This window comes from Ranitomeya variabilis, chromosome 5 (genome assembly GCF_051348905.1).
Source record: "Ranitomeya variabilis isolate aRanVar5 chromosome 5, aRanVar5.hap1, whole genome shotgun sequence".
Lineage (NCBI taxonomy): Eukaryota > Metazoa > Chordata > Amphibia > Anura > Dendrobatidae > Ranitomeya > Ranitomeya variabilis.
Window position 1 is genome coordinate 423,362,839 of NC_135236.1, and position 23,897 is coordinate 423,386,735.

At 44.3% G+C, this 23,897-nt stretch overlaps 1 protein-coding gene across 2 annotated transcripts in view; it reads left to right on the top strand.

The window, feature by feature from the left end:
• Positions 1–23,897, top strand: part of MYRFL (myelin regulatory factor like) — a 365,303-nt gene that overhangs the window by 183,479 nt on the left and 157,927 nt on the right. For both annotated transcript variants that reach the window (XM_077265271.1, XM_077265272.1), the window contains 3 exons: positions 6,353–6,429; positions 7,442–7,552; positions 8,588–8,678. In XM_077265271.1, coding sequence (XP_077121386.1) covers positions 6,353–6,429; positions 7,442–7,552; positions 8,588–8,678 — 279 coding nt within the window. The remainder of the gene's footprint in view (positions 1–6,352; positions 6,430–7,441; positions 7,553–8,587; positions 8,679–23,897) is intronic.

Genomic DNA, 23,897 nt, shown 5'->3' on the forward strand with positions numbered 1-23,897 from the left:
TCAAGGTAGATCAGATTCTTATGAACGGTCAAGACCACAACACGATGCTTGGCTCCCTCAAGCCAATGTCGCCTCTCCTCGAATGCCCACTTCATAACCAACAACTCCCGATTGCCGACATCATAATTACGCTCAGCAGGCGAAAACTTTCTGGAGAAGAAAGCACACAGCTTCAACACAGAGCCATCAGAACTTCTCTGAGACAGAACAGCTCCTGCCCCAATCTCAGAAGCGTCAACCTCAACCTGAAAAGGGAGAGAAACATCTGGCTGACGCAACACAGGGGCAGAAGTAAAACTACGCTTAGGCTCCTGAAAGGCCTCCACAGCCGCAGAGGACCAATTCACCACATCTGCACCTTTCTTGGTCAAATCGGTCAGAGGTTTAACCACAGTAGAAAAATTAGCAATGAAGCGGCGATAAAAATTAGCAAAGCCCAAAAATTTCTGAAGGCTCTTCACAGATGTAGGTTGAGTCCAATCATAAATAGCTTGGACCTTAACAGGGTCCATTTCAATAGCTGAGGGAGAAAAAATGAACCCCAGAAAAGAAACCTTCTGAACTCCGAAAAGGCACTTAGACCCCTTCACAAACAGTGTATTAGCACGAAGAATCTGAAATACCATCCTGACCTGCTTCACATGAGACTCCCAATCATCGGAAAAAAACAAAATATCATCCAAATATACAATCATCAATTTATCCAGATACTCCCGGAAAATATCATGCATAAAGGACTGAAACACAGATGGAGCATTAGAGAGCCCGAAAGGCATCACAAGATATTCAAAATGGCCTTCGGGCGTATTAAATGCTGTTTTCCATTCATCACCCTGTTTGATGCGAACCAGATTATACGCCCCTCGAAGGTCAATCTTGGTAAACCAGCTAGCCCCTTTAATCCGAGCAAACAAATCAGAGAGCAAAGGCAAAGGGTACTGGAATTTGACCGTGATCTTATTGAGAAGGCGATCATCTATACAGGGCCTCAAGGAGCCATCCTTCTTGGCAACAAAAAAGAACCCCGCTCCCAACGGTGACGAAGACGGGCGAATATGCCCCTTCTCCAAGGACTCCTTTACATAAGTCCGCATAGCGGCATGCTGTGGCACAGACAGATTGAAAAGTCGACCCTTAGAGAACTTACAGCCAGGAATCAAATTAATAGCGCAATCACAGTCCCTATGAGGAGGCAGAGGACTGGATTTAGGCTCCTCAAATATATCCTGGAAATCCGACAAAAACTCAGGAACTTCAGAAGAAGGGGATGAGGAAATTGACATCAGAGGAATGTCACTATGTATCCCCTGACAACCCCAACTAGTCACAGACATAGATTTCCAATCCAGCACTGGATTATGTACCTGTAACCATGGAAACCCCAGCACAACAACATCATGCAAATTATGCAACACCAAAAAGCGAATATTTTCCTGATGTGCTGGAGCCATGTTCATGGCTAACTGTGTCCAGTACTGAGGTTTATTCTTGGCCAATGGCGTAGCATCAATCCCCCTCAAGGGAATAGGATTCTGCAAAGGCTCCAAGGAAAAACCACAGCGCTTGGCAAATTCTAGGTCCATTAAGTTCAGGGCAGCGCCAGAGTCCACAAATGCCATTACAGAAAAGGACGACAATGAGCAAATCAGGGTAATAGACAAGAGAAATTTAGGCTGTACAGTACTGATGGTAACCGACCTAGCAACCTTCTTAGTTCGCTTCGGGCAATCAGAGATAGCATGAGTAGCGTCACCACAGTAAAAACACAGCCCATTCTGACGTCTGAACTCCTGCCGTTCTGCTCTCGTCAAAACTCTATCACATTACATAGGCTCAGAACTCTGCCCAGAGGACACCGCCATATGGTGCACAACCTTGCGTTCACGTAGGCGCTGATCATCCTGAATGGCCAGAGACATTGATTCGTTCAAACCAGCAGGCGTGGGTAACCCCACCATAACATCTTTAAGAGCTTCAGAAAGACCCTTTCTGAAAATAGCTGCCAGGGCATCCTCATTCCATTTTGTAAGCACAGACCACTTTCTAAATTTCTGACAATATATCTCTGCCGCTTCCTGACCCTGACACAGAGCCAGCAAAATTTTTTCTGCCTGATCCACAGAATTGGGTTCGTCATAATCTACATTGAGCAATGCAGGATCTCCTGGCTCAAGGGAGAATGCCCAATCCTGCGGGTCGCCACGCAGCAGAGAAATAACAATATTCACCTGCTGAATGGGGTCACCAGAGGAACAGGGTCTCAGAGCAAAAAACAATCTGCAATTATTTTTAAAGTTCAGAAACCTAGATCTATCCCCTGAAAACAAATCAGGGATAGGAATTCTAGGCTCAGGAACAGGAGTTTGAACAACATAATCTTGGATACTCTGTACCCTTGCAGCGAGATGATCAACACGCGCAGACAGACCCTGAACCTCCATATCAGCACCAAGCTCCTGCACCATCCAAAAATCAAGGGGAAAAAAAAAAGACGAAACAAGCAACAAGAAAAAAAAAATGACTCAGAACTTTCTCTTCCCTCTTTTGAGATGCATTTAACACATTGTGGGCCAGCTGTACTGTTATGACCTGGTGGTTATGGAGCGGTACTGAGATGACCTGGTGGGTAAAACCAATCATGGACAAGCTCAGAGGAGGTGGCAGCTCCACAGACAGAAATCAGTGATATGACCTAGTGATTACGGAGCAGCACTGAAATGACCTGGTGGGTAAAACAAATAATGTACAAGCTCTGAGGAGGTGGTAGCTTTACTGACCGCAATCCCTACTCCTAACACCAACACTAGAAATAGCCGTGGAGCGTTCCTATCTCTGCCTAGACGCCTCTTCACAGCCTAAGAACTAGCTACCCCTGAAGATGGAAACGGAAAACTATCTCGCCTCAGAGAAACCCCCAAAGGAAGGATAGCCCCCCACAAATATTGACGGTGAGTGAAGAGGGAAATGACAAACTCAGAAATGAAACTAGATTTAGCAAAGGAGGCCAATACTATCTAAATAGACAGAGATAGAAAAGGCTACTGTGCGGTCAGTATAAAAACTAAATGTCCACGCAGAGTTTACAAAAATAACCTCCACATCGACTCACGGTGTGGAGGGGGCAAATCTGCACCCCAGAGCTTCCAACTAGCCGGAATATTTCATAATGACAAGCTGGACAAAAGAGACATAACTTAAACTGAACAGAAGGTCAAAAGCAGGGAAACACCCAAAAACTAGCAGAACTTATCTTAAGCTGAAATGGACTGGCCAACAGAGAACTTCCAGGAAAGGACTGAATCCACAGGAAGAAACATTGACAGTTTGCATCAACTACAGCCAAAAGCCCAGTTAAATAACAAGGCCAGGGAACCGATTAGTGAAAGCAGCTGCTAAGTTCCACTTGAAACCACCAGAGGGAGCCCAAGAGCAGAACTCCCAAAAATACCATTCGCAACCACAGGATGGAGCCCAAGAACGGAATTCACAACACTTTCCTGGCCCAAGTTTGGGTGGTTAGTGGCGTCCACCAGAGCGGCGCTGCACGCACTCTTTTGCAGTAAATTCTTAGTTCAGATTAATCTCTGACACCCCAGTAGCGCAAGAGGTCTAGAGGAACTCTTTCCCTGAGTCTTGGGACAGAGTTCTGTGACTCTTTGCTTGCGCTCTTTGTGCGGTACTGCGGCCCTGTAACGCAACAGGGTTCGCTTCCTTCAAACCGAGTGAAGCTAACCCGTGTGTGTATTCACATTATACCACCATATAGTCCGTCATTACTGAGCAGCAGGTGTCTTTTCTGCACGGTGGACCCCGGACTGTGAACGCACCTAGTATCCTCTCTAATTATTATTTGGTGTGTTCCGCCAGTCCTAACATGGGGCATCATACTTTGTGTTGTCTGTAAGTAGTGTATATTCTCTCTCTACTACTAGAACGGACTGTAATACAACATGTTTTTCTGCTTCACTCTCTAGTCTCAAGGGGCTCTGTATGAAATAGGGAAGCTGGGCAAATGCCCATTTTTGTCATCTCCTAAATGCGGCTCTGGAATCCCAGTGCCATCTTTGAAATATGTTTCCTGATTATTTTTCTTTATCTACAATTATACTTCTTCCATATGGATTATTTCTTGGATGAAAAATAAACATTAAAATGTGTGTGTTATAATGTCACAAAAGTGGACAAGGTGGACCGCGCTCAGGGGTGCGTATTGAGTAGTGATTGGCGGCAGGAGGCTGGTGCTAGGAAGGGTTATGCTTGCCACTGTATACCCAGACCCATACCCACTAAGGTATGGAGCGGCGTTGGAGCCAAAAAGGATAGCGACTAACCAACGCGTTTCGAAGGTACTCGGCCTTCTTCGTCAGGGTTCAAAACGCGTTGGTTAGTCGCTATCCTTTTTGGCTCCAACGCCGCTCCATACCTTAGTGACGTCACTTCTTAGGCATCAGTGAGCCGGCGCCAGCGGCCATTTTTCTTTCCTCGCGGTTACCAGGGACGCCTTCGGCCGGGGCTCCCAGGTACCGCGGCAGCTGCAGAGTCCTCTTCTGCCCCTCTGCAACCCGCCCCCCCCGCTCTTCCACCCCCCACGGACGCCGCATCAGACCGTACAGCGGACGCCTGCCTGGGGTACACCTAGGACGCTGGAGCGCCGCTACTACATACGCAGCTAGGTAAGCACCTCTGTGTACTGCCGGCACAGGCATACACACTTGTAACAATAATCTATTATCACTCACAGTAGGTCTGGGTATACAGTGGCAAGCATAACCCTTCCTAGCACCAGCCTCCTGCCGCCAATCACTACTCAATACGCACCCCTGAGCGCGGTCCACCTTGTCCACTTTTGTGACATTATAACACACACATTTCCTTCCAGGATAGGCACAGATCCTGTGTGGTCCCAGCAGCTAGGGGTGTTTATTCCATTACCCACTCTTCCTGTCACCCAAATCGTGCCACCTTTTCCTTCTTGTGGCGAGCGCCATAGTGTGCGTAGTTTTTCTTCAAACATTAAAATGATATTTGATGACAGTAAAAAAGTAACTATGAAACTGGGACCAAATGGTTGAAAAATGTAGCAGCATCATGAAAAATATAACAACATTATGAAGTGGAAGTTTGGTTTATTTATAAGTGACTTAAGGGGGCCTGTAAAATGTTTATCTTGCTGTGTGAAAAAATAAGCTACGGTAATTCTTAAAAAAAAAGTAGCTCAGGAATTCTAGTATACAGTGAAAAAAAGAAGATGCAAGCTACTCACTTGCCTGGAGTAATTTTTGAATTGATTTTCAAACTTCAGAGAGATTCTTTCTTTTCTTTATAAGAGTAAATTCCTACTCTGCAGATTTTGTTGCAGAATTTCTTGTGACTGAAAATCAATTTTTATTTACTTGATGGGTTCTAGCAGATGAATGGGACAGTTACAGAACCTTCTGCCACAATTTCCACAGCCCATGAAGCTACCCAAAGAGATTTTTAGAATGAATGTCTATGTGTAGCCCTAGCTTGAGACTGTCCAGTCAGTGCCGACAGAATCCCACTATGTGAGGACACTCAATAATGACAAGATAAATGGTAACTCCCAGTTATCAATTTCTTCACACATTTCCAGAAGGAATAAGAGAGTAACAGCAAACTGCCAATACTATTGTTGTTAATGGAAAAAGAAGTACTACAAAGAGCTGACAAGTCCATTAAAGGAAACCTGTCTACTGATTCACGCCGCCTGAACCACAGGCAGCATGAATCAGAGGCCGTATCCTGCATAGCCACATCTAGAGTATTTTTTAAGCACTGCACTGGGATTAAGTTGACTTGTCGCAGAGGTAATTGATACGTTCAATTATCAGCTAATCCTAAACATTCACATACTTTTGACCCATTTGTTTGAATTGGTTTCCTTTACCTACTTATAGTAATCGTGTAAAAATCTGATGTAGATTTAGGTAAAATTTATGCCAAAATGTGGAAAATTCAGAAGGGTTCACGCACTTGCAAGCACCACTGTATATCCAAGCAAATTTCTTCTCACTCGCTTAGCTTACTTGAAAGTGAGCTGTCAGTCTAAAAAAGCCAGAAGGACTAGTGACTTTGTCCCCGACCATGCTTTCCTCTCTGTTTTTCTCTGAAACTCTGCAGCATCCCATAGTAAAACCCAGATGATTGTAATAATGAAGTGGCCTCTGATTCGTGCTACCAGTAGTTCAGGCACCGTGAATCAACTGCCAGGTTCCCTTTAAGTAGCAGAGTAAATAGCCCAGTAAATATTAGCATTGGCACTGTATAAATGTACTCTCTACTCTGTATATAATTCCAGTATGCTAACACGCATTATTAAATGTTATTATAGGTAGAAGCTATGAACCAGACAATCACCATTGAACAGTCTCAGTCCGACCGCTCTAAGAGACCTTTCAATCCTGTTACGTAAGTTTCTTTATTTCCCTCTTAGACACATCAGTGACCAAGATGTCTGTCATTTAAGTCCATGTATATTTAACATTTAATGTGACTTACACATTGAAACACAAAGGCAATCTTTTTAATCTGTTTTTATAAAATCACCATGATAACATTCATTTTTAATATGCCTTTTTAAAAAAATAATAATGAAAAAATTTGAGACAAGTATTAATTGTCAAGTACATTACCTGATTGGCTAATATATACATATACAGCATTTTTAAAAGCCTGGGTAGGAAGTAAAGAAGATGTGTTCAAGGGGATGTCAAAAGGACTGTTAGCACAAAGCATTATGTTAAAGGGAATATATCAGAATGTTTTTGCTGACTCATCTGAGAGCAGCATGATGTAGGCAAAGAGGCTCTAAATCCAACAATGTATCACTTAGGGTACTGGGTGCAGCCGTTCTGACACAATCAGTGTTTTTAGATTTAACAATACAGCAGAGCTGAGAAAGCTAACCCCGCCCACACAAGGCTCTGTATATAAAATGTCCATAGACTGTGAAGTGTCAGACTAGCATGCTGCCGTGGTCCACAGTGATAAGCTCCTAGTGCTAAAACAGTCACTGCAAGGAAACAAAACCATGGAGCTTGATAAGAGAGGCATTGCTGAAATCTGTGTTTTAACCCCTGCAACATGCATTCTTCAGCTTACATAGCAAAAACCTGCTGACAGATTCCCTTTAAAGACAGGTCCTTTGGGTCTTAAGCTGGTAATCTTTTGTGCCAGTCAATAAGGAAATCTGGCAGCAAAGAAAATTCTTTTAATGAGATTGGTGGACAATCCTTTAATTTGTGACTACTCGGCTTTGTGTGATCACGGCACAACCTATGGACATTGTGGAAATATTGCATGATAAATAAAGAATTTCAGGTTTTTTTAAATAATAAGAAAAAAATAATTGAAGGTTTGCAATTTGTAATCTGTGCATAGTGTGCATATTTTCTATTGTCTGTATTTTTATGTTTTGTAGGGTAAATCTTCCCCCAGATCAGGTCACTAAAGTAACCCTGGGAAGGTTACATTTTAGTGAAACTACTGCAAATAATATGAGGAAGAAAGGAAAACCAAATCCTGATCAGAGGTGGTGTACCATGCATGTGCTTAATGATGTGGCTGTTTTGTCAAGTGTATTATGTGACAATTATCTGTCATCTATGTGACAATAATAATGCACCTCTAGTAGTGAAACCCTCTTTGTCACCGTGAAACAGCCTCAGAACCTGCAAAATCAGCAACAGTGTGTGCCAAAAGCAGTGCTCCCACAATAACACTTGCCACAATGACCCCGTAAAAGTTCTGATCACACCAGGATAAGCTACAATTGTTACCATTCTTTTATATTTATTAGGGTTATGGTCCCTATGAAAATTATTCAAAATCTACAGATACTGTTTGCATTCCTGCTCTAGATAAGGATTGCCTTCCCACCAGTAGATGTAAGCACTGTTGGCACAAAGGTGTGATAAGAGTAGGCTGAGTGTACATCTGCTGACCGGAAGCATTAAATGACCACAGATCGGCGGTCTCAAGACTTCATTTAATCGGCCTTATGGTAGACATATTTTATTATCTATGTTATGGCTGCAAGTCTAAGCCTGATGCAGGTTTTATGTTCCCAACTAGCAGTATCATAGGTAGCCATGCTGCTGTTGGTTCAGGATGGTAGCCTCTACAATAATGTGTGGTAGCCTCATATAACTTGCAACAACAAAAAGAAATGCTAAAAGACAGGGAAGTGTCTGAATTTAGTTTCATGATGGCGGGTGACCAAAGACATTCTTCCTACAAGTAAGCCCATAACACCTTGTCTAAAAATTGAGATTCTGATTTGGCTTTTATGCTAAATCATATTGAAAGACTCGTTTATTGGTTTGATTGTGACTTGTAGGATCGCTACTTCCAAGTACAAAATGGCTATCAGTAGTTGCAAATTATTGTCCTCGATTACATTAGAAAATGAGCTTTAGAGGACAAGTTCTTTAAACCATTCAGTTTTTAAGTTCATTTTAATTGGGATAGAATGGGTTTGCTGCTATTATAGAAACTATTTACCACAGGAGCAGGAGTGTTATCTGTATTAATCATGTCTTTTTTTGCCTGGTTGCCATTTTCACAGGTATTTCATGTTGGTGGTTGGCCTATATGCTGTGACTAAGGAGGAGACCTTTCTAGTAGTTGCACATGTCTCTGAAAGGATCATTGTTAGGGTATGTGTGATTTTTTTTGTCATTTTGATATATGTAAAATGTATGCATGCGCGAAAGTGAATTTTGCCATTTTATCTTTTTTTCTGAAAAAACATAACATTTAAACCCTTGAAAGCTGAAGTGAACTACGTTATCACAATACAAAGACATCTGCCAATGAGATGGATATATTAAGTAGCGAAGAAACACTCAGTTCTTGAATTATATCTGCTGCCACTACAATTTACCTTTTGCAAAAGTTGCTCAGTTCTGTTTTCAAGATGACTATAGCATTTTTAAAATTTATGTTATTTATTGGGTAGTGCTTAAGCCCATGGTACACATGATATGGCTGTCAGCTAAACAATTCTTTGACCGATTGATCGGCCCGCACCAATCTCTGACGTTCTTTCTCATACACAGGAGTGCTCGTTTGGCTGAACGCTCCTGTGTTTTCTATTAGAGAGATATGTTTGGTGGTGACTTATCTCCAAAAGAACAAAAGGATCGGCAGTCCAAAATCTGACATACCAGATCGCTATCTCCCCTGACAATAAATTGTTCAGGGCTCCTTTACACATCAGAGTGTTGGCCAATCCCTTCAGTATCGGCATGTTTGTCTGACATTAGTTTATCAATAGTGTGCCAAGTAACAGGGTCATGAGCACCAAAGGCATTTTGATGCACATGTGAAGTAAAAGATTATGTGGACAGCTGGATGTGCATTGTCAGTAACTTGAAGAAGAGATGGCATCAGATTACACTAGAAGCTCTTTCAGCTGGATAATGTAACCTATCAGTCTGCAAAAAGTGTTCAGAAATGATTTGAGGAACATGACAATAAGTTCAAGGTGTTGACTTGCCTCCAAGTTCTCTAGATCTGAATCCAATCAAACATTTGTGGTATGTGCTTTGAAAACAAGTCTAATTTATGGAGGTTTTGCCTCACAAGTTACAGAATTTAAAGAATTTACTGTTAATTACTTGGTGACATATACTGCAGGACACCGGCTCCAGGTTATAACAGATCTAGCAGCTTTGGTGGCCCAGGAGGACTACTCAATATCAGGCCACTGGTTTTAAAGTTAAGACTTTAAAGTTAAGACTCTCTGCCTTTGAACCAGTTACAGAAGAAGAAGTAATCAGGCTCCTTGCATCTTCTCACCCGACCACTTGCACCAGTGACCCCATTCCGTCACACCTCCTCCAGTCCCTTTCCCCGGCTGTCACCTCTCACCTAACAAAAATATTCAACCTTTCTCTCACTTCCGGTATTTTTCCCTCATTTAAGCATGCCATCATACATCCATTACTTAAAAAACCCTACCTCAACCAAAACTGTGCCGCTAATTATAGACCAGTCTCTAACCTTCCCTTCATCTCCAAACTCCTGGAACGCCTGGTCCACTCCCGTCTTACCCGCTATCTCTCAGATAACTCTCTTCTCGACCCTCTTCAATCTGGTTTCCGCTCTTTACACTCTACTGAAACTGCCCTCACTAAAGTCTCTAATGACCTACTAACAGCTAAATCTAATGGTCATTACTCCATGCTAATTCTCTTGGATCTCTCTGCAGCATTCGATATTGTGGATCATCAGCTCCTCCTCACTATGCTCCGCTCCATCGGCCTCAAGGACACCGTTCTCTCCTGGTTCTCCTCCTATCTCTCTGACCGATCCTTTACTGTATGCTTGCTGGTTCCTCCTCCTCTCACCTTCCCCTTACTGTTGGGGTTCCTCAAGGATCAGTCCTAGGCCCCCTCCTCTTCTCTTTGTATACTGCCCCTATTGGACAAACAATCAGTAGATTTGGTTTCCAGTACCATCTCTATGCTGACGACACCCAATTATACACCTCTTCTCCTGTTATCACGCCGACCTTTTTAGAAAATACCAGTGATTGTCTTACCGCTGTCTCTAACATCATGTCCTCTCTCTATCTGAAACTGAACCTGTCAAAAACTGAACTCCTCGTGTTCTCTCCCTCTACTAACCTACCTTTGCCTGACATTGCCATCTCCGTGTGCGGTTCCACCATTACTCCAAAGCAACATGCCCGCTGCCTTGGGGTCATCCTTGATTCCGAGGTTTCATTCACCCCCACATCCGATCACTGGCTCACTCTTCTTATCTGCATCTCAAAAACATTTCTAGAATTCGCCATTTTCTTACTTTCGACTCTGCAAAAACTCTTACTGTTTCACTTATTCATTCTCGTCTGGACTATTGTAACTCTCTACTAATCGGCCTCCCTCTTACCAAACTCTCCCCGCTCCAATCTGTCTTGAATGCTGCAGCCAGGATCATATTCCTCACCAACCGTTACACCGATGCCTCTACCTTGTGCCAGTCATTACACTGGCTACCCATCCACTCCAGAATCCAGTACAAAACTACTACCCTCATCCACAAAGAACTCCATGGCTCAGCACTAGGGTTGAGCGACTTTCATTTTTTTAAGATCGAGTAGGGTTTTGGGAAACCCGATTTTGTCCAGAGTCGAGTCGAGTGCAGTCGGCCGATTATCGCTAAAAGTCGGGGATCGACCGAAACACGAAACCCAATGCAAGTCAATGGGGAAGCATAGTCGGCAGTGAGTGGAGGCCAGGAAAACACCTACAGTGCCCATTTTAATGCCAAAAACATCCATTCTTGTTTCTGAAGCTTGCCAATCTTAATTAACTGTATAATAATAGTTGGGCATAGGGAATTGGGTGAAAGTTGTGGGGGGAGTAGGGCTGGCTCAAGTTTTTCGTGGGCCCAGGAAATGCGGACTACGTCACGGCGGTGTTGCAGGGAAAGGTAAGTATTTAAAAGTTGCAAGTGCTGTGATCCTGAGCAAGCAGGGGGGGGGCCCACTCGTTCGCATTGCCACTGGCACAGGGCCCCTCAAAGTACGGCGGTGTGTTTGCATGGCGGGGGCGCCTCCCACCAGCAGCGACACTTTTGCGTACTCTGAGGGGCCCTGTGCCAGTGACGTCGCCAACGAGTATGCCCCCCCACCTGATGAAGGAACCTGCACTTTCATCTGCACCTTCCTCTTTGTCCCTGTGTAAGGTGGTATAACATGCGGGAAGGGGAACCTTACTTTCAGCAGGGACAGATTCTGGCTGTGTAGAGTACAAGGGGAATGTAGTGGTCTAGGTCAATGTACCAGCAGACTCATTTAGCAGTGGCTGGGCAATGGGCAGGATGAGGAGGAAACAGATATAGGGCCAAAGAATAAAGTAGGCTACATGCAGTTCAAAATTGGTAACAGGACTAAACAGGCGGCATTGCTTTGTTCAGTGGAGTAGCAAACCCAAGAGCAGCAGACACTGTTTCAAGGGCCTAACCACACTAGTAGGCCAAATGCAGTTTAATATCTGATAGTATAGGGCGAAAGCCAGAATGTGGAAGCTCAGCTTTGTTCAGTTGAGGACAACACCAGGGAGGGGCAGACACCTTTAGTAGGCCGGAAAAGCCTATTGCATTTTTTAAAATGGTAATTTGGAGCAGAAGGTTGAAGCTCAGCTTTATTTACTTGAGGGCAACACCAGGGAGGGGCAGAAGCCGTTAGTAGGCCCTAACCACCATTTTTTTTTTTTAAACCACATAATGAGAGCCGGAAGGTTGAAGCTCAGCTTTATTTAGTTGAGGACAACACCAGGGAGGGGCACACAGACAGACACCTTTAGTAGGCCTGAAAAGCCTATTGCATTTTTCAAAATGGTAATTTGGAGCAGAAGGTTGAAGCTCAGCTTTATTTAGTTGAGGGCAACACCAGGGAGGGGCAGAAGCCGTTAGTAGGCCCTAACCACCATTTTTTTTTTAAAACCACATAATGAGAGCCGGAAGGTTGAAGCTCAGCTTTATTTAGTTGAGGACAACACCAGGGAGGGGCAGAAGCCGTTAGTAGGCCCTAACCACCATTTTTTTTTTTTAAACCACATAATGAGAGCCGGAAGGTTGAAGCTCAGCTTTATTTAGTTGAGGACAACACCAGGGAGGGGCACACAGACAGACACCTTTAGTAGGCCTGAAAAGCCTATTGCATTTTTCAAAATGGTAATTTGGAGCAGAAGGTTGAAGCTCAGCTTTATTTAGTTGAGGGCAACACCAGGGAGGGGCAGAAGCCGTTAGTAGGCCCTAACCACCATTTTTTTTTTAAAACCACATAATGAGAGCCGGAAGGTTGAAGCTCAGCTTTATTTAGTTGAGGACAACACCAGGGAGGGGCAGAAGCCGTTAGTAGGCCCTAACCACCATTTTTTTTTTTAAAACCACATAATGAGAGCCGGAAGGTTGAAGCTCAGCTTTATTTAGTTGAGGACAACACCAGGGAGGGGCAGAAGCCGTTAGTAGGCCCTAACCACCATTTTTTTTTTTAAAACCACATAATGAGAGCCGGAAGGTTGAAGCTCAGCTTTATTTAGTTGAGGACAACACCAGGGAGGGGCACACAGACAGACACCTTTTGTAGGCCTGAAAAGCCTATTGCATTTTTCAAAATGGTAATTTGGAGCAGAAGGTTGAAGCTCAGCTTTATTTAGTTGAGGGCAACACCAGGGAGGGGCAGAAGCCGTTAGTAGGCCCTAACCACCATTTTTTTTTTAAAACCACATAATGAGAGCCGGAAGGTTGAAGCTCAGCTTTATTTAGTTGAGGACAACACCAGGGAGGGGCAGAAGCCGTTAGTAGGCCCTAACCACCATTTTTTTTTTTAAAACCACATAATGAGAGCCGGAAGGTTGAAGCTCAGCTTTATTTAGTTGAGGACAACACCAGGGAGGGGCAGAAGCCGTTAGTAGGCCCTAACCACCATTTTTTTTTTTAAAACCACATAATGAGAGCCGGAAGGTTGAAGCTCAGCTTTATTTAGTTGAGGACAACACCAGGGAGGGGCACACAGACAGACACCTTTAGTAGGCCTGAAAAGCCTATTGCATTTTTTAAAATGGTAATTTGGAGCAGAAGGTTGAAGCTCAGCTTTATTTAGTTGAGGGCAACACCAGGGAGGGGCAGAAGCCGTTAGTAGGCCCTAACCACCATTTTTTTTTTTTAAACCACATAATGAGAGCCGGAAGGTTGAAGCTCAGCTTTATTTAGTTGAGGGCAACACCAGGGAGGGGCAGAAGCCGTTAGTAGGCCCTAACCACCATTTTTTTTTTTTAAACCACATAATGAGAGCCGGAAGGTTGAAGCTCAGCTTTATTTAGTTGAGGGCAACACCAGGGAGGGGCAGAAGCCGTTAGTAGGCCCTAACCACCATTTTTTTTTTTTAAACCACATAATGAGAGCCGGAAGGTTGAAGCTCAGCTTTATTTAGTTGAGGGCAACACCAGGGAGGGGCAGAAGCCGTTAGTAGGCCCTAACCAAAGTTGAAGGCCAAATGCAGTTTAATTTCTGATACTATAGGCCGAAAGCCAGAAGGTGGAAGTTCCGATTTAGACAGTGGAGGACAATTTGAATTAGGGACTGCAGACAGACTTAGTAGGCTGTCCCCTGTGGACCATGCATCCACCACATTAACCCATTGCGCCGTAATGGACACGTAATCTTCCGTGGCCATGCCTACAGGTCCATGCGTCTGTTGTCAGGTGCACCTTTGTACTCACAGATTGCCAGAGTGCATGGACAATGCGGTCTTCTACATGCTGGTGGAGGGTTGGGATGGCTTTTCTCGCAAAAGAAGTGTCGACTGGTTAGCTTGTAGCGTGGTACAGCGTAGTCCATCATGGCCTTATTAATAGTAAATAAAATATATAACTAGGCTCTATGAACTTTTAAATAGGTTCCAGGGGTACACGGGCAGCATTGGTGTGGTCAGTGGAGGAGTATTGCAAGTAGGGGCTGCAGACAGGCTATCAAAGGCCTAAAATAACAAACAGTAGGCAGTCATGGCAGTTTTACATCGGTTACATGGATACACAGGCAGGCACTCCAGGCAGCATTGTGGTCAGTGGAGGAGTATTGCAAGTAGGGGCCGCAGACAGGCTATCAAAGGCCTAAAATAACAAACAATAGGCTCATGGCAGTTTTACAGCGGTTACATGGATACACGGGCAGGCAGCTTGGTGGTCAGTGGAGGAGTATTTAAAGTAGGGACCGCAGACAGGCTTCAAAGGCCTAACATAAGAAAATGGGCTGGCTGTAGGCACTTTATAATTGGTTCCAGGGGTACACGGGCAGCAGTGGTCTGGTCAGTGGAGGAGTATTTAAAGTAGGGACCGCAGACAGGCTATCAAAGGCCTAACATAACAAACAATAGGCTCATGGCAGTTTCACAGCGGTTACATGGATACACGGGCAGGCAGCTTGGTGGTCAGTGGAGGAGTATTGCAAGTAGGGGCTGCAGACAGGCTATCAAAGGCCTAAAATAACAAACAGTAGGCAGTCATGGCAGTTTTACATCGGTTACATGGATACACAGGCAGGCACTCCAGGCAGCATTGTGGTCAGTGGAGGAGTATTGCAAGTAGGGGCCGCAGACAGGCTATCAAAGGCCTAAAATAACAAACAATAGGCTCATGGCAGTTTTACAGCGGTTACATGGATACACGGGCAGGCAGCTTGGTGGTCAGTGGAGGAGTATTTAAAGTAGGGACCGCAGACAGGCTTCAAAGGCCTAACATAAGAAAATGGGCTGGCTGTAGGCACTTTATAATTGGTTCCAGGGGTACACGGGCAGCAGTGGTCTGGTCAGTGGAGGAGTATTTAAAGTAGGGACCGCAGACAGGCTATCAAAGGCCTAACATAACAAACAATAGGCTCATGGCAGTTTCACAGCGGTTACATGGATACACGGGCAGGCAGCTTGGTGGTCAGTGGAGGAGTATTGCAAGTAGGGGCTGCAGACAGGCTATCAAAGGCCTAAAATAACAAACAGTAGGCAGTCATGGCAGTTTTACATCGGTTACATGGATACACAGGCAGGCACTCCAGGCAGCATTGTGGTCAGTGGAGGAGTATTGCAAGTAGGGACCGCAGACAGGCTTCAAAGGCCTAACATAAAAAAATGGGCTGGCTGTAGGCACTTTATAATTGGTTCCAGGGGTACACGGGCAGCAGTGGTCTGGTCAGTGGAGGAGTATTTAAAGTAGGGACCGCAGACAGGCTATCAAAGGCCTAAAATAACAAACAATAGGCTCATGGCAGTTTCACAGCGGTTACATGGATACACGGGCAGGCAGCTTGGTGGTCAGTGGAGGAGTATTGCAAGTAGGGGCCGCAGACAGGCTATCAAAGGCCTAAAATAACAAACAATAGGCTCATGGCAGTTTTACAGCGGTTACATGGATACACAGGCAGCTTGGTGGTGAGTGGAGGAGTAGTGCAAGGAGTGTCTGTCCCAGTACTCCCAAAATATAAATAGATGTTAATGTCTCGCAAAACAACCAAAACAAAAAAAAAAGGTGGCATACTTAGGTACAGGGGTGGGCTCATCTACTGAGTTTCTGACATAGTAATTTGGCAGTAACTATTTAATGGTGCCAATATAGGACACAGACACAGACTACTTTAAGTTGCATCATAGATGTCTACAAATTTGTATTGTCAGTGCCAGACATTGAATGATGTCAGCGAATAGACTAAAGATTGGTGGAGCTGTGCGACATAATTTTGCACGTGGTAGAGCACATTTTGAGCTGGGGTAGGGGGGAACTCTCTTGAGGCCGGCGGGACCGCCCCAGGGCCCCTCATGTTACAACGGTGTGTCTGACGTTGGGTGCGCACCACCACCGCCAGAGACACTACATTGTACTATGAGGGACCCAGTAGCAATGCCGTCAACCAAAAGCGAGCACACCCACCTCTTCAGACAAACAGCAGTCTCACGGGTGCTTGCGCCAAGTCGCGATACCACGGCCCCGTGTGGGGAGTTTTGCCATTTAGGGAGGTGTAAACATGTCGTATGCTGTACAATCAGCTGCAGCAAATTAGACATTAGAAAAGTAATTCACAGGCAAGAGCTTTTCATAGGAAAGCTAGGTGTCGGCCGGGCAAGGTGGGGCAAAAGATTTCGAAATCCAGTTGTGGTTCATTTTAATGAATGTTAGATCGTCAACATTTTGGGTAGCCAGACGAGTCCTTTTTTCGGTTAATATTGAACCTGCAGCACTGAATACTCTTTCTGATAGGACACTTGCTGCCGGGCAAGCAAGCTCCTGCAATGCATATTCTGCCAATTCTGGCCAGGTGTCTAATTTGGAGGCCCAGTAATCAAATGGGAATGACGGTTGAGGGAGAACATCGATAAGGGATGAAAAATAGTTAGTAACCATACTGGACAAATGTTGTCTCCTGTCACTTTCAATTGATGCAGCAGTACCTGTCCTGTCTGCGGTCATAGCAAAATCACTCCACAACCTGGTCAGAAAACCCCTCTGTCCAATGCCACTTCTGATGTGTGCACCCCTAACACTCCTAGTCTGCTGCCCCCTGGAGCTCGTGTGAGAACGATCACGTGCGCTGTGTGCTGGGAATGCCTGAAGCAAACGGTCAACAAGAGTTGATTGTTTGGTTGCTAATATTAGTTCCAAGTTCTCATGTGGCATAATATTTTGCAATTTGCCTTTATAGCGTGGATCAAGGAGGCAGGCCAACCAGTAATCGTCATCGTTCATCATTTTCGTAATGCGTGTGTCCCTTTTTAGGATACGTAAGGCATAATCCGCCATGTGGGCCAAAGTTCCAGTTGTCAAATCTCCGGTTGTGATTGGTTGAGGGGCAGTTGCAGGCAAATCTACGTCACTTGTGTCCCTCAAAAAACCAGAACCCGGCCGTGACACGCAACCAAATTCCTGTGCCCCCGGGAAAGGTTCGGCATTAAAAATATACTCATCCCCATCATCCTCCTCGTCCTCCACCTCCTCTTCGCCCGCTACCTCGTCCTGTACACTGCCCTGACCAGACAATGGCTGACTGTCATCAAGGCTTTCCTCTTCCTCTGGTGCAGACGCCTGCTCCTTTATGTGCGTCAAACTTTGCATCAGCAGACGCATTAGGGGGATGCTCATGCTTATTACGGCGTTGTCTGCACTAACCAGCCGTGTGCATTCCTCAAAGCACTGAAGGACTTGACACATGTCTTGTATCTTAGACCACTGCACACCTGACAACTCCATGTCTGCCATCCTACTGCCTGCCCGTGTATCCTCCCACAAATAAATAACAGCACGCCTCTGTTCGCACAGTCTCTGAAGCATGTGCAGTGTTGAGTTCCACCTTGTTGCAACGTCTATGATTAGGCGATGCTGGGGAAGGTTCAAAGACCGCTGATAGGTCTGCATACGGCTGGCGTGTACAGGCGAACGTCGGATATGTGAGCAAAGTGCACGCACTTTGAGGAGCAGGTCGGAGAACCCAGGATAAGTTTTCAATAAGCACTGCACCACCAGGTTTAAGGTGTGAGCCAGGCAAGGAATGTGTTTCAGTTGGGAAAGGGAGATGGCAGCCATGAAATTCCTTCCGTTATCACTCACTACCTTGCCTGCCTCAAGATCTACTGTGCCCAGCCACGACTGCGTTTCTTGTTGCAAGAACTCGGACAGAACTTCCGCGGTGTGTCTATTGTCGCCCAAGCACTTCATAGCCAATACAGCCTGCTGACGCTTGGCAGTAGCTGGCCCATAATGGGACAACTGGTGTGCAACAGTGTCATCTGCCGATGGAGTGGTTGGCAGACTGCGTTCTGTGGAAGAGCTGTAGCTTCTGCAGGAGGACGAGGAGGAGGAGGAGGAGGGGGTGCGAACGCCTACAGCCAACTGTTTCCTAGACCGTGGGCTAGGCACAACTGTCCCTAAATTGATGTCGCCTGTGGACCCTGCATCCACCACATTCACCCAGTGTGCCGTGATGGACACATAACGTCCCTGGCCATGCCTACTGGTCCATGCATCTGTAGTCAGGTGCACCTTTGTACTCACAGATTGCCTGAGTGCATGGACGATGCGCTGTTTAACATGCTGGTGCAGGGCTGGGATGGCTTTTCTGGAAAAAAAGTGTCGACTGGGTAGCTCGTATCGTGGTTCAGCGTACTCCATCAGGGCTTTGAAAGCTTCGCTTTCAACTAACCGGTAGGGCATCATCTCTAACGAGATTAGTCTAGCTATGTGGGCGTTAAAACCCTGTGTACGCGGATGCGAGGATAAGTACTTCCTTTTTCTAACCAGAGTCTCATGTAGGGTGAGCTGGACTGGAGAGCTGGAGATCGTGGAACTTTCGGGTGTGCCGGTGTACATGGCAGACTGAGAGACGGTTGGAGACGGTATTGTTTCCGCCGGTGCCCTAGATGCAATATTTCCTCCTACAAAACTGGTGATTCCCTGACCCTGACTGCTTTTGGCTGGCAAAGAAACCTGCACAGATACTGCCTGTGGTGCGGAAAATGGTGGCCTTACAGTGACGGAAGGGATGTTGCGTTGCTGACTAGCTTCATTGGCCGAGGGTGCTACAACCTTGAGGGACGTTTGGTAGTTAGTCCAGGCTTGAAAATGCATGGTGGTTAAGTGTCTATGCATGCAACTAGTATTTAGACTTTTCAGATTCTGACCTCTGCTTAAGCTAGTTGAACATTTTTGACAGATGACTTTGCGCTGATCAGTTGGATGTTGTTTAAAAAAATGCCAGACTGCACTCTTCCTAGACTCGGATCCCTTTTCAGGGATTGCAGACTGAGCTTTAACCGGATGGCAACGCTGTGCTCCAACAGGTTTTGGCTTTGACACGCGTTTTGGGCCAGATACGGGCCCGGCAGATGTAACCTGTTGCGATGTTGATGCCTGCTGCGGCCCCTCCTCCACCTCCGCTTCTGAACTACTGCCGCCTGCACCCTGTTCCCCCAATGGCTGCCAATCGGGGTCAATAACTGGGTCATCTATTACCTCCTCTTCGAGCTCGTGTGCAACTTCGTCTGTGTCACTGTGTCGGTCGGTGGTATAGCGTTCGTGGCGGGGCAACATAGTCTCATCAGGGTCTGATTGTGGATCTGTACCCTGAGAGGGCAATGTGGTGGTCTGAGTCAAAGGAGCAGCATAGTACTCTGGCTGTGGCTGTGCATCAGTGCACTCCATGTCAGAATATACTTGTAATGGGCATGGCCTGTTAAATGTTTCACTTTCTAAGCCAGGGACGGTATGTGTAAAGAGCTCCATGGAGTGACCCGTTGTGTCGCCTGCTGCATCCTTCTCTCTTGTTGTAGTTTTTGCTGAGGAGGACAAGGAAGCGACTTGTCCCTGACCGTGAACATCCACAAGCGACGCGCTGCTTTTACATTTACCAGTTTCGGAAGAGGAGGCAAAAGAGCTAGAGGCTGAGTCTGCAATGTAAGCCAAAACTTGCTGTTGCTGCTCCGCCTTTAAAAGCGGTTTTCCTACTCCCAGAAAAGAGAGCGTTCGAGGCCTTGTGTAGCCTGACGACGAAACTGGCTCCACAGCTCCAGACTTAGGTGGAATATTTTTATCCCCACGACCACCTGATGCTCCTCTACCACTACCATCATTACCAGCTGACAATGAACGCCCACGACGACCTCTTGCACCAGACTTCCTCATTGTTTTAAAATCTTAACCAAAGTAACTTTATTTGTTGCTGTCAAACAACTTACACGGTGAGCTATAACTTCAGTATGATTTCAATATCCCTTAACAGGTTGGTGAGACCACAAGGAAAATCAGGCACAATGTTACACACTCTGTTTTCTGTGGCACAAAATCACAGAGATGACACACACGCAGGACTGTCACTCAAGCACTAATGTCAATATTAATCTCCCACCTAATTTATTTTTTTTTTTTTCTCAGGGAGACTTTAGAAACCAAATAATATTAAAAAAAAAAAAAAAAAAGGCTTTCTATGGCCCACAATTAGAGAGAGAGAGGTGGCACACCCAGGAGTCAAGACTGGCACACAAGCTGAGAGGGCAATATTACTCTCCCACTGTTTTTTTATGTATTTTTTGTTTTTTCAGGGAGACTTTAGAAACCCAATAATATTTTAAAAAAAAAATAAATAGGCTTTCTATGGCCCACTGAATGAGAGGGAGAGAGGTGGCACACCCAGGAGTCAAGACTGGCACACAAGCTGAAAGGGCAATATTACTCTCCCACTGTTTTTTTAGGTTTTTTTTTTTTTTTCAGGGAGACTTTAGAAACCCAATAATATTTTAAAAAAAAAATAAATAGGCTTTCTATGGCCCACTGAATGAAAGGGAGAGAGGTGGCACACCCAGGAGTCAAGACTGGCACACAAGCTGAAAGGGCAATATTACTCTCCCACTGTTTTTTTATGTATTTTTTGTTTTTTCAGGGAGACTTTAGAAACCCAATAATATTTAAAAAAAAAAATAAATAGGCTTTCTATGGCCCACTGAATGAGTGGGAGAGAGGTGGCACACCCAGGAGTCAAGACTGGCACACAAGCTGAAAGGGCAATATTACTCTCCCACTGTTTTTTTAGGTTTTTTTTTTTTTTTCAGGGAGACTTTAGAAACCAAATAATATAAAAAAAAAAAAAAAAAAAAAATAGGCTTGCTATAGCCCACTGAATGAGAGATAGCACACACAGCAGTGGCACACAAGCCCTGACTGAGGCCAATATTTTTCTCCCACTGATTGATGTAGTGTTTTTGTGTTGAGGTAGAATTTAGAACACAAATCACGGAAAAAATAAATAGGCTTTCTATGGCCCACTGAATGAAAGGGAGAGAGGTGGCACACCCAGGAGTCAAGACTGGCACACAAGCTGAAAGGGCAATATTACTCTCCCACTGTTTTTTTATGTATTTTTTGTTTTTTCAGGGAGACTTTAGAAACCCAATAATATTTAAAAAAAAAAATAAATAGGCTTTCTATGGCCCACTGAATGAGAGGGAGAGAGGTGGCACACCCAGGAGTCAAGACTGGCACACAAGCTGAAAGGGCAATATTACTCTCCCACTGTTTTTTTAGGTTTTTTTTTTTTTTTTCAGGGAGACTTTAGAAACCCAATAATATTTTAAAAAAAAAATAAATAGGCTTTCTATGGCCCACTGAATGAGAGGGAGAGAGGTGGCACACCCAGGAGTCAAGACTGGCACACAAGCTGAAAGGGCAATATTACTCTCCCACTGTTTTTTTAGGTTTTTTTTTTTTTTTCAGGGAGACTTTAGAAACCCAATAATATTTAAAAAAAAAAATAAATAGGCTTTCTATGGCCCACTGAATGAAAGGGAGAGAGGTGGCACACCCAGGAGTCAAGACTGGCACACAAGCTGAAAGGGCAATATTACTCTCCCACTGTTTTTTTATGTATTTTTTGTTTTTTCAGGGAGACTTTAGAAACCCAATAATATTTTTAAAAAAAAATAAATAGGCTTTCTATGGCCCGCTGAATGAGAGGGAGAGAGGTGGCACACCCAGGAGTCAAGACTGGCACACAAGCTGAAAGGGCAATATTATTCTCCCACTGTTTTTTTATGTATTTTTTGTTTTTTCAGGGAGACTTTAGAAACCCAATAATATTTAAAAAAAAAAATAAATAGGCTTTCTATGGCCCACTGAATGAGAGGGAGAGAGGTGGCACACCCAGGAGTCAAGACTGGCACACAAGCTGAAAGGGCAATATTACTCTCCCACTGTTTTTTTAGGTTTTTTTTTTTTTTTCAGGGAGACTTTAGAAACCAAATAATATAAAAAAAAAAAAAAAAAAAAAATAGGCTTGCTATAGCCCACTGAATGAGAGATAGCACACACAGCAGTGGCACACAAGCCCTGACTGAGGCCAATATTTTTCTCCCACTGATTGATGTAGTGTTTTTGTGTTGAGGTAGAATTTAGAACACAAATCACGGAAAAAATAAATAGGCTTTCTATGGCCCACTGAATGAAAGGGAGAGAGGTGGCACACCCAGGAGTCAAGACTGGCACACAAGCTGAAAGGGCAATATTACTCTCCCACTGTTTTTTTATGTATTTTTTGTTTTTTCAGGGAGACTTTAGAAACCCAATAATATTTAAAAAAAAAAATAAATAGGCTTTCTATGGCCCACTGAATGAGAGGGAGAGAGGTGGCACACCCAGGAGTCAAGACTGGCACACAAGCTGAAAGGGCAATATTACTCTCCCACTGTTTTTTTAGGTTTTTTTTTTTTTTTTCAGGGAGACTTTAGAAACCCAATAATATTTTAAAAAAAAAATAAATAGGCTTTCTATGGCCCACTGAATGAGAGGGAGAGAGGTGGCACACCCAGGAGTCAAGACTGGCACACAAGCTGAAAGGGCAATATTACTCTCCCACTGTTTTTTTAGGTTTTTTTTTTTTTTTCAGGGAGACTTTAGAAACCCAATAATATTTAAAAAAAAAAATAAATAGGCTTTCTATGGCCCACTGAATGAAAGGGAGAGAGGTGGCACACCCAGGAGTCAAGACTGGCACACAAGCTGAAAGGGCAATATTACTCTCCCACTGTTTTTTTATGTATTTTTTGTTTTTTCAGGGAGACTTTAGAAACCCAATAATATTTTTAAAAAAAAATAAATAGGCTTTCTATGGCCCGCTGAATGAGAGGGAGAGAGGTGGCACACCCAGGAGTCAAGACTGGCACACAAGCTGAAAGGGCAATATTATTCTCCCACTGTTTTTTTAGGTTTTTTTTTTTTTTTCAGGGAGAATTAGAAACCAAATAATATTAAAAAAAAAAAATAAATAGGCTTTCTATGGCCCACTGAATGAGAGGGAGAGAGGTGGCACACCCAGGAGTCAAGACTGGCACACAAGCTGAAAGGGCAATATTACTCTCCCACTGTTTTTTTAGGTTTTTTTTTTTTTTTCAGGGAGACTTTAGAAACCAAATAATATTAAAAAAAAAAAAAAAAAAAAAAAAAATAGGCTTGCTATAGCCCACTGAATGAGAGATAGCACACACAGCAGTGGCACACAAGCCCTGACTGAGGCCAATATTTTTCTCCCACTGATTGATGTAGTGTTTTTGTGTTGAGGTAGAATTTAGAACACAAATCACGGAAAAAATAAATAGGCTTTCTATGGCCCACTGAATGAAAGGGAGAGAGGTGGCACACCCAGGAGTCAAGACTGGCACACAAGCTGAAAGGGCAATATTACTCTCCCACTGTTTTTTTATGTATTTTTTGTTTTTTCAGGGAGACTTTAGAAACCCAATAATATTTTTAAAAAAAAATAAATAGGCTTTCTATGGCCCACTGAATGAGAGGGAGAGAGGTGGCACACCCAGGAGTCAAGACTGGCACACAAGCTGAAAG